We start from the raw sequence: 14,152 nt of genomic DNA, 5'->3' as shown, positions 1-14,152 counted from the left end.
CCCCCCCCTTTTTTTAACATGACAGGCTCAGTTTTCTCACATCGGTGCTTCTCTTCATGCTAGAACTGCTTATGTCTACAGAGTCCCTGAAGAAGCGAAAATCATTTTTTTAGCCTTAAACATAGCATATGGAGTTCTTCCCCAGCTCCTGGCCTATCGCTGTATCTACAGACCTGAATTCTTCATAAAAACAAAGGCAGATGAAAAAGTTGAATGAAAACATTGTTTTATGTTCTTTCTCTCCAGATGACTGACTTTTGCTATCTTGGTACCCATATCTGGCCCCATTCCACTCTCTTCTTGCACAGGAACATTTGCGAATACATCAGTTCTTGCTCTATACTCTGTATCGTAGGAATTATGTGGGTAAATCCTTTTTTGAAGGAAAGTTGAAGTTATACAGAAAGTCTGTTTAAAGAAATACATTTCAGGGTATTTGTGAATAAACAACCACCTATCTCAATATTCTGTTTGTATATATTAAGTATAAGTGTGAAAAATTACAATTTAGCTTCTATAATAATGAACATGAAAAGGAAACTATTCGAAAGTGAAAATGGCCTATGCATATTAAAAATTTCAAACTAGCAAATACAGATTGGAGGAACATTTTTGCATATAAGATGTATATGCTTTATGATCAACCTCAATATAAAAGACAAATTATCAGAACATTTAAAAATGTTGTTTGAAAAGTGTTTTCCCAAGGAAAGTAAACTATTCACTGGGGTTTCAAAAACTGCTTTCACTGAAATTTTTTATTGCGTCTAAACAGTTAAGAAGGGATCTATAACTTTATTATTACCTTTATTTTACTGGTGACTGGAAATATTTCTATTGTTTCTGTGTATATTTTTAATAAATTATTTTTGGCCTTTTATGAAGACAAATCTTATTAAATTTGAAACATTTTGTGTATTTTCTTTTTCAAAAAAGTTCTGTGGTCTTTAGCTTTTTTGTTTTAAAAATCTGTCAGTTATACGTTCCAATTCGAAATGTCATCTACGTTCTCCTTATGTTTTAGTGTGAGCGATGAAGAGGACTTTTGATGAATTAATTAAATTTCCTTGATTTTAAATTATTCAAAATTAAAAAGTACCTTGTAAGGACAAAGAACTGGATTGGCATTCCTACTGTCTTTTAAATGAACTGTTCATCATGTGGAAGCGTGAGTCGAGTATAATAGAGGAAAATCAGTATTTGCTAAATTAGAGAAACAAACCCAAGACATAGCCGCCTCCTCAGTGCCCAGGAGTGGTAAGTGGATCTGTACTCTTATGCCCTCAGGTGCCATCATCACCACTCCCATCATCACCAGCATCATCACTAATGGCCCTACGCTTTCAGAGCTACTCACATTTTTTCCTTCATGCTATTTACTAGCTCGTCACCAAAATAAGAAAACCTAAAAGAAAATGGTGTCCAGATCAGTGCATGGATAATGTCCAGTGTGAATTTAGGGGTCCACTGAACTGGTAAGTAACACAGATATGCAAGCAGTCATGTAGCCAGTTCCTCTCCCTACCCCCCAGTGTTAAAAAAAAAAACAAAACACAAGTCCTAAAACCCAGAGTGTTTAAAAAAAGAAAAGAAAAAGCCTCACCTGCACTTGATTCTCTTATCAGCTTGCTGTTAACAATTTTTGCTTTAATATATGAATTACATTAATACCTCACATTACATATATGAAGCCAAATTACACTAACTTAGTTGTTTACAACCTCAACTCTTACTCCCAGTACACATTCCAATAAATTTATTCTGTAAAAACAATACATTTTTTTGTTTTTGATTTTTTTTTTTACAGTAAACTTTTCAACTACAAACCTCGAATACGCGAAAGATGTTCCAAGGACAAGCATAACAGGATTGATAAAACCCAAACTGACTAAATGTGTTCTCACAATATAAGTTGGCATAAAAATAAATAAAATTTTCTATTATCACAATTGCAACAATAATGTACACATAATAATGGTTTGTGGATGAGTATTAACTATTCTAATTCTAGTTCCAAAAGAAAACAACAGATCGTTTAAAAGTCTATATTTAAAAGTCAATGCTTTGTCTTACTTCCCATAGGGCTACTGCTGAGTTCAGCTTTAAAATGTAAAGTATCCAGCTTGAGTGATTAGCTCAAATTGTATTGGCATTGGGAGAAAATAAATCATTGCCTTTATCTTGGAGTAACACAAAAGACTCACTTAACTTCACATATAGAAACTGAGTTTGTGTACGTAACAACATGAGTTTTGAGAAGTATAAGTTGTCAACTAGCTATTTCTAATACGGAAAAGGTATTTTACAATATGATTCAACTTTACACATGGCCTCAAAACTGAAGGACAATTTTAAGTTCACCTTCAATATGCCAACATTATGTATCTAGGAATTGGTTCCTGGGTTTTGTCACAGAGAAGAAATCCCTTAAGCATTATGTTGAGTGGTCCTTTTAAAAAAATGCTAATTTATATTTAACTGAGTGTTTGGTGATGGTGGAGTAAAAGGCAGAAGAGTGATAAACATAACTGCCTTGATAAAGGATCCTAGACTTGTATGAGCTTGTGCAAAAATCTTGATAATCCTTAGTGGTTAAGGGCAACTTCATGCAACCAAATAACATGAAATTAAGTCAATAACCTTAAAAAAGGCTAAAATGTCTTTTTTTCCCCCAAACACATCAGAGAGGAATGTGAATAATGTACATACAAACTGGGGTTCTGTCAATGACAACAAGGACTATGTGTTGGTTCATATCAAATCCGAGAGTATTGGACAACCAAACGTATAACCTTCTTGTGGTTTTCTTAGTATGCAGCATTCATTATGGTAGTTAGGTCTGGAAAAAAAAACACAAAGAAAACAAGCCTTTAGATGATTTTGAATATTAACAATATAAGCTACCCACATCTTTATACTATATACCTGGATTTTTTGAGATTCCAATCTGCATTGCAGCATTAACAATACTCAGCAAGAACAGTCTCTGAGGGTTTGCTTTATACCAATCAGTGCAAAAAGCTAAAGGAAAAACTAGGGCATTTTTAGTGTAAACTTTGTCTATTGTCTGGCAGGACACAGTGAAGAAGCGTGCACTCTGTAAAACTCTAGGATAATGCATTGCTGGGATACATAAAGTTAAGGGGAAAACGGAGATAATCCATCTTTGTGAGGATTCTGGTATCACAAAGAAAGGTAAATTTCTTAAAATTTTAAAAGTATTTGCAGAATTGCAAATTATTCTGTATAATATTTATAATTTAATTAGTTGTGACAGTATGGCTCAATGAAATACAAGAGTTAATAATATTAAGTCAAGATACACAAAGAGAAAGGAAGCCTAGATTTTTGTAAAGTTTAGATTGCTTCCATTTGACAAAGATAAAATACTTCCATTTCCTAAAAGGATTGTGTTTTAGTTTGGGTCCCACTTATAATTGTGTCAGGTTACATTTCCCCACCGGGATGCTATTTTTGTTTTCTTCATCATTAACCCTAATACATTAACCCCCTTAGTACTGCTCTTGTGGTATAAATTAAAGAGGGAACTCGGGCCCCCAATACTTTTTCTGAAAACAGCCTCCTTCAGCTCTTCACTTCACTAAGTGAATGAACTTGTTTGTAGGATGCATGTCATCATTCATGGGTATGGTTTTCACTTATGTAGCTAAACTCTACCCTGCACCATATATAATGTACAGCTAATTCCAGAACCTTCAAAGAGGAAAGTTTCTAAACCTACTAGCCCCTCAAGATAGCAGAAATACATTTCTTAGTCTTCTTTGTTCTTACCAAAATGAGAAAGCCAATCTTAAAAAAAAAACAAAAAACATTACATTTAAAATCGATGAACTTGCAAGATACAGTGCCTGGTGACTCCTCGTTATTTATTAACAAAGAAAAGCGCTACAAATAAGATCATACTCACAGGCTTTAGAGGATTTTCCTCCCTTGTGAAGGAGGAAAACACCCATTAAAACAACAAAAAATTGTTAATCAACCAAAGAAACTTCTTTAACAATGTCTTTTTATTAATATTAATGTGTTAGGCAATACATTCTATGCTTACATCGGTAGAAAACTCACAGTAACAACTACTCAATCCATGTTGAAGAATATTTTTAAAACACATGGTCTGATGGTAGCCTCAGAATATTATTAGTGCCCCCAGCAAAGTGAGAGTGGTAGCAGAATGTGACTATAACTTTAAGGACACGCTTTTTGGGTGGAAGTACTATTAAATGGGTGCTTATATTAATAAAGTCAAATTACAAATTAATTTTTAACTTCTCATATCATAATCACTCTATCTGCATCTGCATATGAAAAAAATACACTGCTCATTCACACTGGTGGATCTTCTGAACAGTGTTCTGTTTGCTAGACTGCAGATCTCCTCCACATAAGCAGCTAGAACTTGTGCCTTCATGCACTGGCTGCCATGCTCAGCGCCACACCAGTTTCATACTGCACAATGGCTGGCTAATCCACTGGGTTCTCTCTTGAGGCATTTCAATGTGAGGTACACTAACAGGCTGAAGGATACCCGAACATAGTAAGCAGAAGTTACAGGCTGGAGAAGTCATAGGGTCTTTTTATGGAGCACCAATTTTTCTTGGAAATATGGCAGATAAACTATGGTTATTCAGACTTGGGTATTTGGCATTTTGTCAAAAATAAATGAAACGAGCCTATTACTTCATGGAAAATGACTGACAGTATTCATTGCCAATGATAAAATTTGGGCTTTTGAGTGAAGATTAGGATTCTAGAAAACTTAAATCCTCTCTAAAAAAGCTTCCCAAAATGTAAAGCTTTTTTTTTAGGGGACAAGATAGTGATATTTAAAATGTGATTAAAAAGATCTCATAGTGAAATATTTGGAAAACTTAAGTAACTCAGGGAACAAATATTTTCCAAATGTGAAAAGAGATTCATAGTGCCAGATGGTCCAATGGATTTTAACCAGACAGAATATAAGAGGTTCAGATTCGACACTGCAACTAACCTCCAAGAAATGACCACTTACAGAATTGGTGTAATATCAAAGAATACACACAATGACCTGAATAGACTATTAAAATATTCCTATCTCCATTTTCAACTACATGTCTATGGAAGACTACATTTTCTTCTTATATTTCAACCAAAATAACATATCACAACAGTCTGAATACAGAAGCAGATTTGACAATATGGCCTGAGAGTTTCTATTAAAGCAGACATTAAAGATATGTATTTTTTTTAATGTAAAAAAGTGTATAATTTTTCTCAAGAACTTTTTTTTGGGAAAATATTTGTTTTTCACAAAAATGTGTTATTTTATGTTAAGTAATGGGTTTACTATTATTTTAAAGTAAATAAATATCCTTAAAATTTTATTTTTAATTCTAATTAAGTAAATATCAATAGCTATAACAAAAACTCTTCGGGGCCCTCAATAACTTCTAAGAGTAGTAAAGGGGTCCTGAGACTAAAAACCTTGATAAACCACTGGCTTGGAATAAATGAGAGTGAATGGTGAAAAGTGAGGCTAAAAAGATAAACTAAGGTGAGAGTGATAAGGCCATTTTATGCGGAAATCAGGAGACTGGGCCTGATGTGGAGGGCACCAGCAGCACCAGATGGTAGGAAGAACAGGTCCCGAGCCAGAAGAATAAAGGTATGAATACTGGTTAGTGGCGACAGTGAACCCTCCGGCTGTCTGCCCCACATTTATTCTGTCCTTTGCTCCTCCCCACAACTATGTGACATCCTTGTGATTTGGGGACTTGACTCCAGTGTCAGGGATGGGCAGAACCTGACTGGTCTAAGCCAGTTATCTCCTTGTTGTCAGTGTTTGGTTCAGGGTGGGGCAGCTTTCTGACATGGATCTCAGTGATACCTGCCTCCTTAAATTCATACCCTTGTGTAACACCCTACCTTTTAGAGTAGGCTAGATCTTGTGACATTCGTCTAATGAACTGAATGAGGCAAAAGTGATGGGATATCGTGTCTGAGATCGGAGAACAAAAGGTTGACTTCCATGTTGCTTCCACCCTCTCTCCTGCTAATGAAGCCAGCTGCCATGCTGAAGCCACCTTATGGAGAGACTCATGTGGCAGGGAACCAAGGGAGGCCTCTGGCCAACAGTCAGTGAAGTACTGAAGCCCTCGATCCAATAACTATGAGTGACCAAATCCTGCCAACAACTTCCTGAGTGAGCCTGGAAAAGGACCAAGCCCCAAGCCAAATCTCAACTCAAAAATGATTTGAGCTCCTGCTAATACATTAATTGCAGCTTTGGAGAGATGTGGAGATAGAGGTATCAACAAGTTACATCTATTTTGGTTCCTGACCCATAGAAAATGCTATTTTAAGCCACTGAGTCTTGGAGTTATTTGTTCACAGCAAGAGGTATTAACACAGCAGGTGTATTATCTGCATGGTGTCCTGGCCACAAAGTCACCTCCACTTCGGTGAGTTAAGAAGGGAGCTCTACGTGCTCTGCAGCCTGCCCCTTTCTGCTCGTCCTTCTGCTAGAGGAGTGAGGATGAAGGCAGAGAGCACCCAGACATAAAGGGAGTCTTGGAATTCTATGGGCTCCTTGTAAGAACCTCTTCTTCCTTCACCAATATATGTAACTTCCATCCCACCCTATGCCCTGAGACAATAATCCTTTTGGGGGCTCCCCTGGCTCAGACAGTAAAGAATCCGCTTGCAATGCAGGAGACCCAGGTTCAATCCCTGGGTCAGGAAGATCCCCCGGAGAAGGAAATGGCTCCCACTCCAATACCACCCTCTGCCCTGAGCGATCAATCCTTCTTCCTAACACAAGATGGGCTCCAGAGCATCTATCACATCCTGGACTCTCATCCCTGACACTTTGTTGTGTTCATTTACAACCTCATCTCTTAAATGCCAGCCTCCCCCCCGCCCCCCAATTCCTTAGTCTCTTCCATTGGGTCCCTTGGATATTACAGTCAGTTCAGTTCAGTCGCTCAGTTGTGTCTGATTCTTTATGCTGATGGACTGCAGCATGCCAGGCTTCCCTGTCATCACCCTCTCCCAGAGCTTGCTCAAACTCATGTCCATTGAGTTGGTGATGCCATCCAACCATCTTATCCTCTGTCATCTCCTTCTTCTCCTGCCTTCAATCTTTCCCAGAATCAGGGTCTTTCCACTCAGTTCTTTGCATCAGGTGGCCAAAGTATTGGAGTTTCAGCTTCAGCATCAGTGCTTCTAGTTAATATTCAGGACTGATTTCCTTTAGGATTGACTGGTTTGCTCTCCTTGCAGTCCAAGCAACTCTCAAGAGTCTTCTCCAACACCACAGTTCAAAAGCATCAATTCTTCAGCGCTCAGCTTTCTTTATAGTCCCAACTCACACATCCATACATGACTACCAGAAAAACCTTAGCTTTGACGAGATGGATCATTTTTGGCAAAGTAATGTCTCTGCTTTTTAATATGCTGTCTAGATTTGCCATAGCTTTTCTTCCAAGGAGTGTCTTTTATTTCATGGCTGCAGTCACCATCTGCAGTGATTCTGGAGCCTAGAAAAATAAAGTCTCTCACTGTTTCCCCATCTATTTGCCATGAAGTGATGGGACCAGATGCCATGATCTTAGTTTTCTGAATGTTGAGTTTTAAACCAGCTTTTTCACTCTCCTCTCACTTCATCAAGAGGATCTTTACTACTTCTTCGCTTTCTGCCATAAGGGTGCTGTCATCTGCATATCTGAGGTTATTGGTATTTCTCCCAGCAATCTTGATTCCAGCTTGTGGTTCATCCAGCCCAGCATTTTTCATGATGTACTCTGCATATAAATTAAATAAGCAGGGTGACAATATATAGCTTTTACGTACTCCTTTCCCTATTTGGAACCAGTCTGTTCTTCCATTTCCAGTTCCAACTGTTGCTTCTTGATCTGCATAATTTCTCAGGAGGCAAGTAAGGTCGTCTAGTATTCTCATCTCTTGAAGAATTTACCACACTTTGTTGTGATCCACACTGTCAAAGCCTTTGGCACAGTCAATAAAGCAGAAGTAGATGCTTTTCTGGAACTCTCTTGCTTTTTTGATGATCCAACGAATGTTGGCAATTTGATCTCTGGTTCCTCTGCCTCTTCTAAAACCAGCTTGAACATCTGGAATTTCACAGTTCATGTACTGTTGAAGCCTGGCTTGGAGACTTTTGAATACTTTGCTAGTGTGTGAGATGAGTGCAATTGTGCAGTAGTTTGAACATTCTTTGGCACTGCCTTCTTTTGGGATTGGAATGAAAATTGACTGTTTCCAGTCCTGTGGCTACTGCTGAGTTTTCCAGATTTGCTGACATATTGAGTGCAGCACTTTCACAGCATCATCTTTTTGGATTTGAAATAGCTCAACTGGAATTCCATCACCTCCACTAGCTTTGTTCGTAGTGATGCTTCCTAAGGCCCACTTGACTTCGCATTCCAGGATGTCTGGCTTAGGTAATGTTCACTGTTGTGGTTATCTGGGTCATGAAGATCTTTTTTGTATAGTTCTTTTGTGTATTCTTGCCATCTCTTCTTAATATGTTCTGCTTCTGTTAGTTCCATACCATTTCTGTCCTCTATTGAACCCATCTTTGCATGAAATGTTCCCTCGGTATCTCTAATTTTTTTGAAGAGATCTCTAGTCTTTTCCATTCTATTGTTTTCCTCTATTTCTTTGCATTGATTACTGAGGAAGGCTTTCTTTTCTCTCCTTGCTATTCTTTGGAACTCTGCATTCAGATGGGTATATCCTTCCTTTTCTCCTTTGCCTTTAGCTTCCCTTGGAAATTACAGTCAGCCATCAGCAAACCTTCTTCATTCCCGAGATACTTTATTCATCAATTTGTTCTAACTGCAATCTAGTTTCACCCTGGAGATCCTGCTGCTGCTTTCTCTGCAACCCCCAGGTGGTAACCTCCTCTGCCGCAGCTCTCATACTGCAAGCCCTGGAGGTGGGGAAGGTGACCTTGACCTTACTACTATTTCTAGCTATTCTTCCTCTCTCTGTACTTCCCCTCAGGAAAAAAATCCTTCTGGACTTTAGTCTCAATGCTGTAAGATGCCGGCCCTTCCCTACTGCAGTCTTCTCCAAAACTCCCCGTCACTCTCCCTGACTCCTTGAAGATGTCAGCTGTGGCTCACTGTCATTCAGCATCCTAACTGCTGGATGTCAACATGCACAGAGATTGTCTTTGCAACACTCTAACCTCTTATTTCCTGGACTTCCTCTTCCCTAAAAATATTGTCTGCTACCTTACCTTAGCTGCTCATTTCCATGGTTATTTCTTAAACAAGCAATTTTCAACCACTGACAGCATTTGCAAATACTAGGTCACTGTTTTTTTGGGGGAAATTATGCTTCTCTGATGGCTCAGAGAATAAAGCATCTGCCTGCAATGCAGGAGACCCGGGTTCGATCCCTGGGTTCGGAAGATCCCCTGGAGAAGGAAATGGCAACCCACTCCAGTATTTTTTTTTTTTTTTAAACCCACTCCAGTATTCTTGCCTGGAGAATTCCATGGACAGAGGAGCCTGGCAGGCTACAGTCCACAGGGTTGCAAAGAGTTGGACATGCCCGAGTGACTTCACTTTCACTTTTCACGGGAACACTGTAGGTTGGAGTTTTCAATGGCATTTAATGAGCAGGGGCCAAGGGTACTGCGATGTTCTGTGATGTGAACAGGGCTCACACAATGAAAACCTGTCTTACTGAAGACACCAAGAGCACCTGCCCTGCCGCCTGCTTCCATAATTCCATCTAGACATCTGACTATTTCATTTCTACTTCTCTTCCTAGTCCCTTCCCTTTACCTAGTACTCCAACTCCAAGAACTCTTTGATACTCAAAATCTGTTGATCCTGTCCCTTCCTCACATCCATGTTTCCCTCTGAACATGTTTTGGATTCCATGTGTCCATCATTATAATTAATCTCTTCCTCACATACACCCTCAACTCCCTTGCCTCAAACTTCCTTTACTTTGCTCTCTGGGCAAACTCCAATTCTGGATAAACTCGGTTCTCTACTTTTCTGTGATCGCACAATTGAATATGCCTGGAGAAAAACACACAGCCATCTGAATGGTCTTAAATTAATGACCACTAACCTCGAGTGGGCCCTTCCTGCTGTTCCAAAGTCCAGTCACTTTTGTATTCTAACTATTTTATCCCTTTTCCTCCTCTTGAAATTTCAACACTTCTTCCTGCTCTTACTCTCAATTGTTGACCTTCCTTCCTAAGGAGACAGAAGCAATCAGATGAGAACTTTTACAAGCTCTCACTGTAGGTACCCACTTACCTGCCCCCGCACCCAACAGGAGGAAAACACAGAGTGTTGAGCGCAGAGGCAGGTAAGCTCCTCCTGTTTCAGTGCATGAACTAAGGCACCCCCTCCAGATGTACACTGGATTTTATGCCTGTTTGCCTTCTGAAGAGCCCTATTTTGGCAATTCTTTCCTACATTATTATTTTGTGATCATTCCACATTTGGATCATTCTTATCAGCCTGCTGCTGCTGCTGCTAAGTTGCTTCAGTCGTGTCCGACTCTGTGTGACCCCATAGATGGCAGCCCACCAGGCTCCCCCGTCCCTGGGATTCTCCAGGCAAGAACATTGGAGTGGGTTGCCATTTCCTTTTCCAGTGCATGAAAGTGAAAATGAAGTTGCTCAGTCATGTCCGACTCTTCACGACCCCATGGGCTGCAGCCTACCAGGCTCCTCCGTCCATGGGATTTTCCAGGCAAGAGTACTGGAGTGGGGTGCCATCGCCTTCTACGTCTTATCAGCCTATGTGCTGTACATTCTCCCATCAAGAAAAAAAGCCCCTCTTGACCTTCTATCCTAGACTGTGTCTAAAAAATATCTGAGGAAAAAAAATTAGGCTGCCTGTGTGTATGCTCAGTCATGTCCAACTCTTTGCAACATGGAGTGTAGCCCACCAGGCTCCTCTGTCCATGGGATTTCCCAGGCAAGGATACTGGAGTGGGTAGCCATTTCCTTCTCCAGGGGATCTTTCGACCCAGGAATTGAACCCATCTCTTGTGTCTTCTGCACTGACAGGCAGATTCTTTACTACTGTACCACCTAGAAAACCCCCCAAATCAGGCTACTTGCCCTATAAGATATCAGGACACATTATAAAGCTACTGTAATTAAGAAAGTGTAGTACTGACCAAAGGAACAGAATAGAGAACCCAGAGAGACCCAGGGCTACATAACAGATGACACTGCATATCAGAGAGGAATAGAGAGACTGTTTAATACACGGTGCTGGTTAAATGGTTATGCTGTGGGGAAAATGCAGTGGGATCCTATCTCGTACCCCACACAAAGATCAATTCTAGATGGATTAAACACTAAAATGTTAAAAACTAAAGTTTACAATTTTAAAATGAAATACAGGAGAATATCTTTCTGACTTTGGGATAGGAATGGATTTCTCAAGCAATACAGAAAAATGATAACCATAACAAGAAAATTTTGATGCATCTGACTACAATAAAATGAAGAATGTCTATTCACTAACAGGTATCATTAAGAAATTGAACAGAAAAGCCAGAAACTTGGAGAAGATGTCTGTAATGCACATGACCACCCATGTTTGTTAGAATCCAGAATATGTAAAGGAGTCCTTTACATATCAGTAGGAAAATAAATTCAATAAGAAAATGGGCAAAATTCGCAAATCAAGCACTGCACAAAAGAGGAAGCACAGGTGGTCAAACAGGTAAAAAGAGGCTCAACTTTATTACTGATCAAAGAATCGCAAATTAAGACTAGAATTTTCACCCTCTATATTGGGAAGAATTTTAAAGTCTGACAATGACAAGTGAGTCACAGGGAACTCATACATGGATGGTGGAATATAAGTTGGTCCAACAACTTATAGGGACGTAATTTGGCAGTATCTTATAAACACCATAAAAATATTTGTGACTCAGCCAGTCTAGTCTGAGTTTACATACCCTTAAAGAAACCCTTGCATGCGTACACTAGGAGACAATATGGAAATATTCACAGCAACACAGTTCCTAACTGCAAAAAGCTGGAAATTACCAAAATGCCTGTCAACAGAAGGCTGGATAAAGAAGTTGTGATGTACTCATAGAATTGAGTATTATAAGGTAATGAGAAATGAGTAAACTACACATAATCCCATGAAGGAATCTTGGAAGCACAGTAGTGAGTAAATGTCATCATTTTTAAAAAAGCTCAAAAAGGAGCAAAATTTAATGATTGTTTAAGTATATACCTGTATGTTACGCATGGGCTAAGTTTTAAAAATGGAAGGAAATGGTAAATACAACACTAGTGCTTATCTCTGGGTAGGACGAAGATGGGCTGGGAAAGAACATGTACATGGATACAAGTTATTGTTATATTCTACTTTTGGGGTTGAGTGGTAGGGTCTCTGGTATTGCTTACTACTTGATATTATATATATCCTTTTGTATATAAAATTATATTATTAGACACAGGGTAGAAATAAAAAGATCTTAGGCCCTTGCTTCTATAGGCCCTGATGAGCCGTGTGACCGTGCCCATCCTTTCAGCTTCAGCTTACTCAGCTACAAAGTGCAGAGCACCTGGCACCTGCCTCCTGGGATCTACGTGAGGACTAAGTGCAGGGACAGCACTGAGCACAGTACGAGCACACAAAGTGTCAGCCGCTACCGCTGCTGCTCTTGCTACTTCCAGTGGCAACTATCTTCTGAGTGGCTTTCAAGATATTAAAGTAGAGATGGTTTCATTAACAGAAAAATGAATCTACAATGCAAGAGATACAGAATGGGAAGCCATCAGTCATATATGACAGTTGAAGCCATGAGAGTGCCTAAGATGGACAGAGGGGAAACTTTCAGACTAGAAGGGTGCCAAGACAGCCTGGAGGAAAGTGCTCTAGAAAGAGACTGAGAAGAAACTGGGAGAAGCAGAAGAGTGAACTGGAGGCACAGTCAGAAGGAGAAAGTGGTCAATGGTACTAAATGCTGCAGACTAAGACTAAAGCAGACACTGGGTTTGGCAATGGGAGGATCACTAGGGACCTTTACAAGAGCAGTTTCAATGAAATAGCAAAGGAGAAACAAGAGTGTTGGGGGTTAAGACATGAGTGGGTGAGACAATGGACACTGGGAGGAAAAAACAACTTAAGAAATTAGAGATGAAGAGAAAAGTGGAACGAGTAGGACATATAGTAGAAGGGAGGTATCTATAATGGTAAAGTGAAAGTCGCTCAGTCCTATTTGACCCTTTGCGATCTAGAATTCTCTAGGCCAGAATATTGGAGTGGGTAGCCTTTCCCTTCTCCAGGGGATCTTCCCAACCCAGTGATTGAACCCACGTCTCCTGCATTGCAGGCGGATTCTTCATCAGCTGACCCCCAAGCTGCTGCTAAGTCGCGTCAGTCATGTCCGAATCTGTGAGACCCCATAGACGGCAGCCCACCAGGCTCCCCCGTCCTTGGGATTCTCCAGGCAAGAACACTGGCGTGGGCTGCCATTTCCTTCTCCAATGCATGAAAGTGAAAAGTGAAAGTAAAGTTGCTCAGTCGTGTCCGACTCTTCGCGACCCCATGGACTGCAGCCTACCAGGCTCCTCCGTCCATGGGATTTTCCAGGCAAGAGTACTGGAGTGGGGTGCCATTGCCTTCTCCATGACCCACAAGGGAAGCTCCTATAAGGGTAAGGGAGACCTAATACCGTTTAGAGGCAGAGAGTAAGGAGCAGTGGGAAAGGAAGGAAAGGCACAGGAGAGGGGGGGACAAGTGATAGGGGTGAGGCGGTAACCTTGGAGAAGGTAGGAGGACATGATATTCTGGACTCTGATGATAGAAAGGTAGAGCTTAGTGCTTCTCAATCTGTCATGTGTGGATGAATAACTTGGGAGTTTAGTTAACATGCAGATTCTGGTTTGGTAGGTCTAGATCTGAGCCTGGATTCTGCATTTCTAACAAGCCTCCAGATGATGTTGTTACTGGTCTGCAGGCTGCACATGGAGTAGTAAGGGTGTAGACTGCCTCCTTCTCTGTCACAGGAAGTGAAGCCAGACATGAAGTTGGTTGTAAAGCGGAGACATGTGGTGGGAGTTTTTGCTATATGCATATTAAAGACACCTAGGGTGAAGGTAGCAGGTGAGACAAAAAGAAAACCG

At 40.1% G+C, this 14,152-nt stretch overlaps 2 protein-coding genes across 7 annotated transcripts in view; one reads left to right on the top strand and one right to left on the bottom strand.

The window, feature by feature from the left end:
- TM6SF1 (transmembrane 6 superfamily member 1) overlaps positions 1–14,152 on the top strand; it is a 58,636-nt gene that overhangs the window by 31,239 nt on the left and 13,245 nt on the right. For 3 of the 6 annotated variants that reach the window (XM_055556032.1, XM_055556031.1, XM_055556037.1), the window contains exons 10-11: positions 26–1,257; positions 1,384–1,557. The exons of 1 other annotated variant lie outside the window; for it this stretch is intronic. In XM_055556032.1, coding sequence (XP_055412007.1) covers positions 26–217 — 192 coding nt within the window. In that variant the 3' untranslated portion in view covers positions 218–1,257; positions 1,384–1,557. Of the gene's footprint in view, positions 1–25; positions 1,258–1,287; positions 1,558–14,152 lie in introns of those variants that run through there. 2 more of the 6 variants (XM_055556036.1, XM_055556033.1) reach the window with 2 other exon arrangements.
- Positions 1,742–14,152, bottom strand: part of HDGFL3 (HDGF like 3) — a 76,207-nt gene continuing 63,796 nt past the window's right edge. The window contains exon 6 of the mRNA XM_055556038.1: positions 1,742–2,839. Coding sequence (XP_055412013.1) covers positions 2,834–2,839 — 6 coding nt within the window. The 3' untranslated portion in view covers positions 1,742–2,833. The remainder of the gene's footprint in view (positions 2,840–14,152) is intronic.

Source organism: Bubalus kerabau, chromosome 19 (genome assembly GCF_029407905.1).
Source record: "Bubalus kerabau isolate K-KA32 ecotype Philippines breed swamp buffalo chromosome 19, PCC_UOA_SB_1v2, whole genome shotgun sequence".
NCBI lineage: Eukaryota > Metazoa > Chordata > Mammalia > Artiodactyla > Bovidae > Bubalus > Bubalus kerabau.
This window is presented reverse-complemented; position numbering and strand designations above follow the sequence as displayed.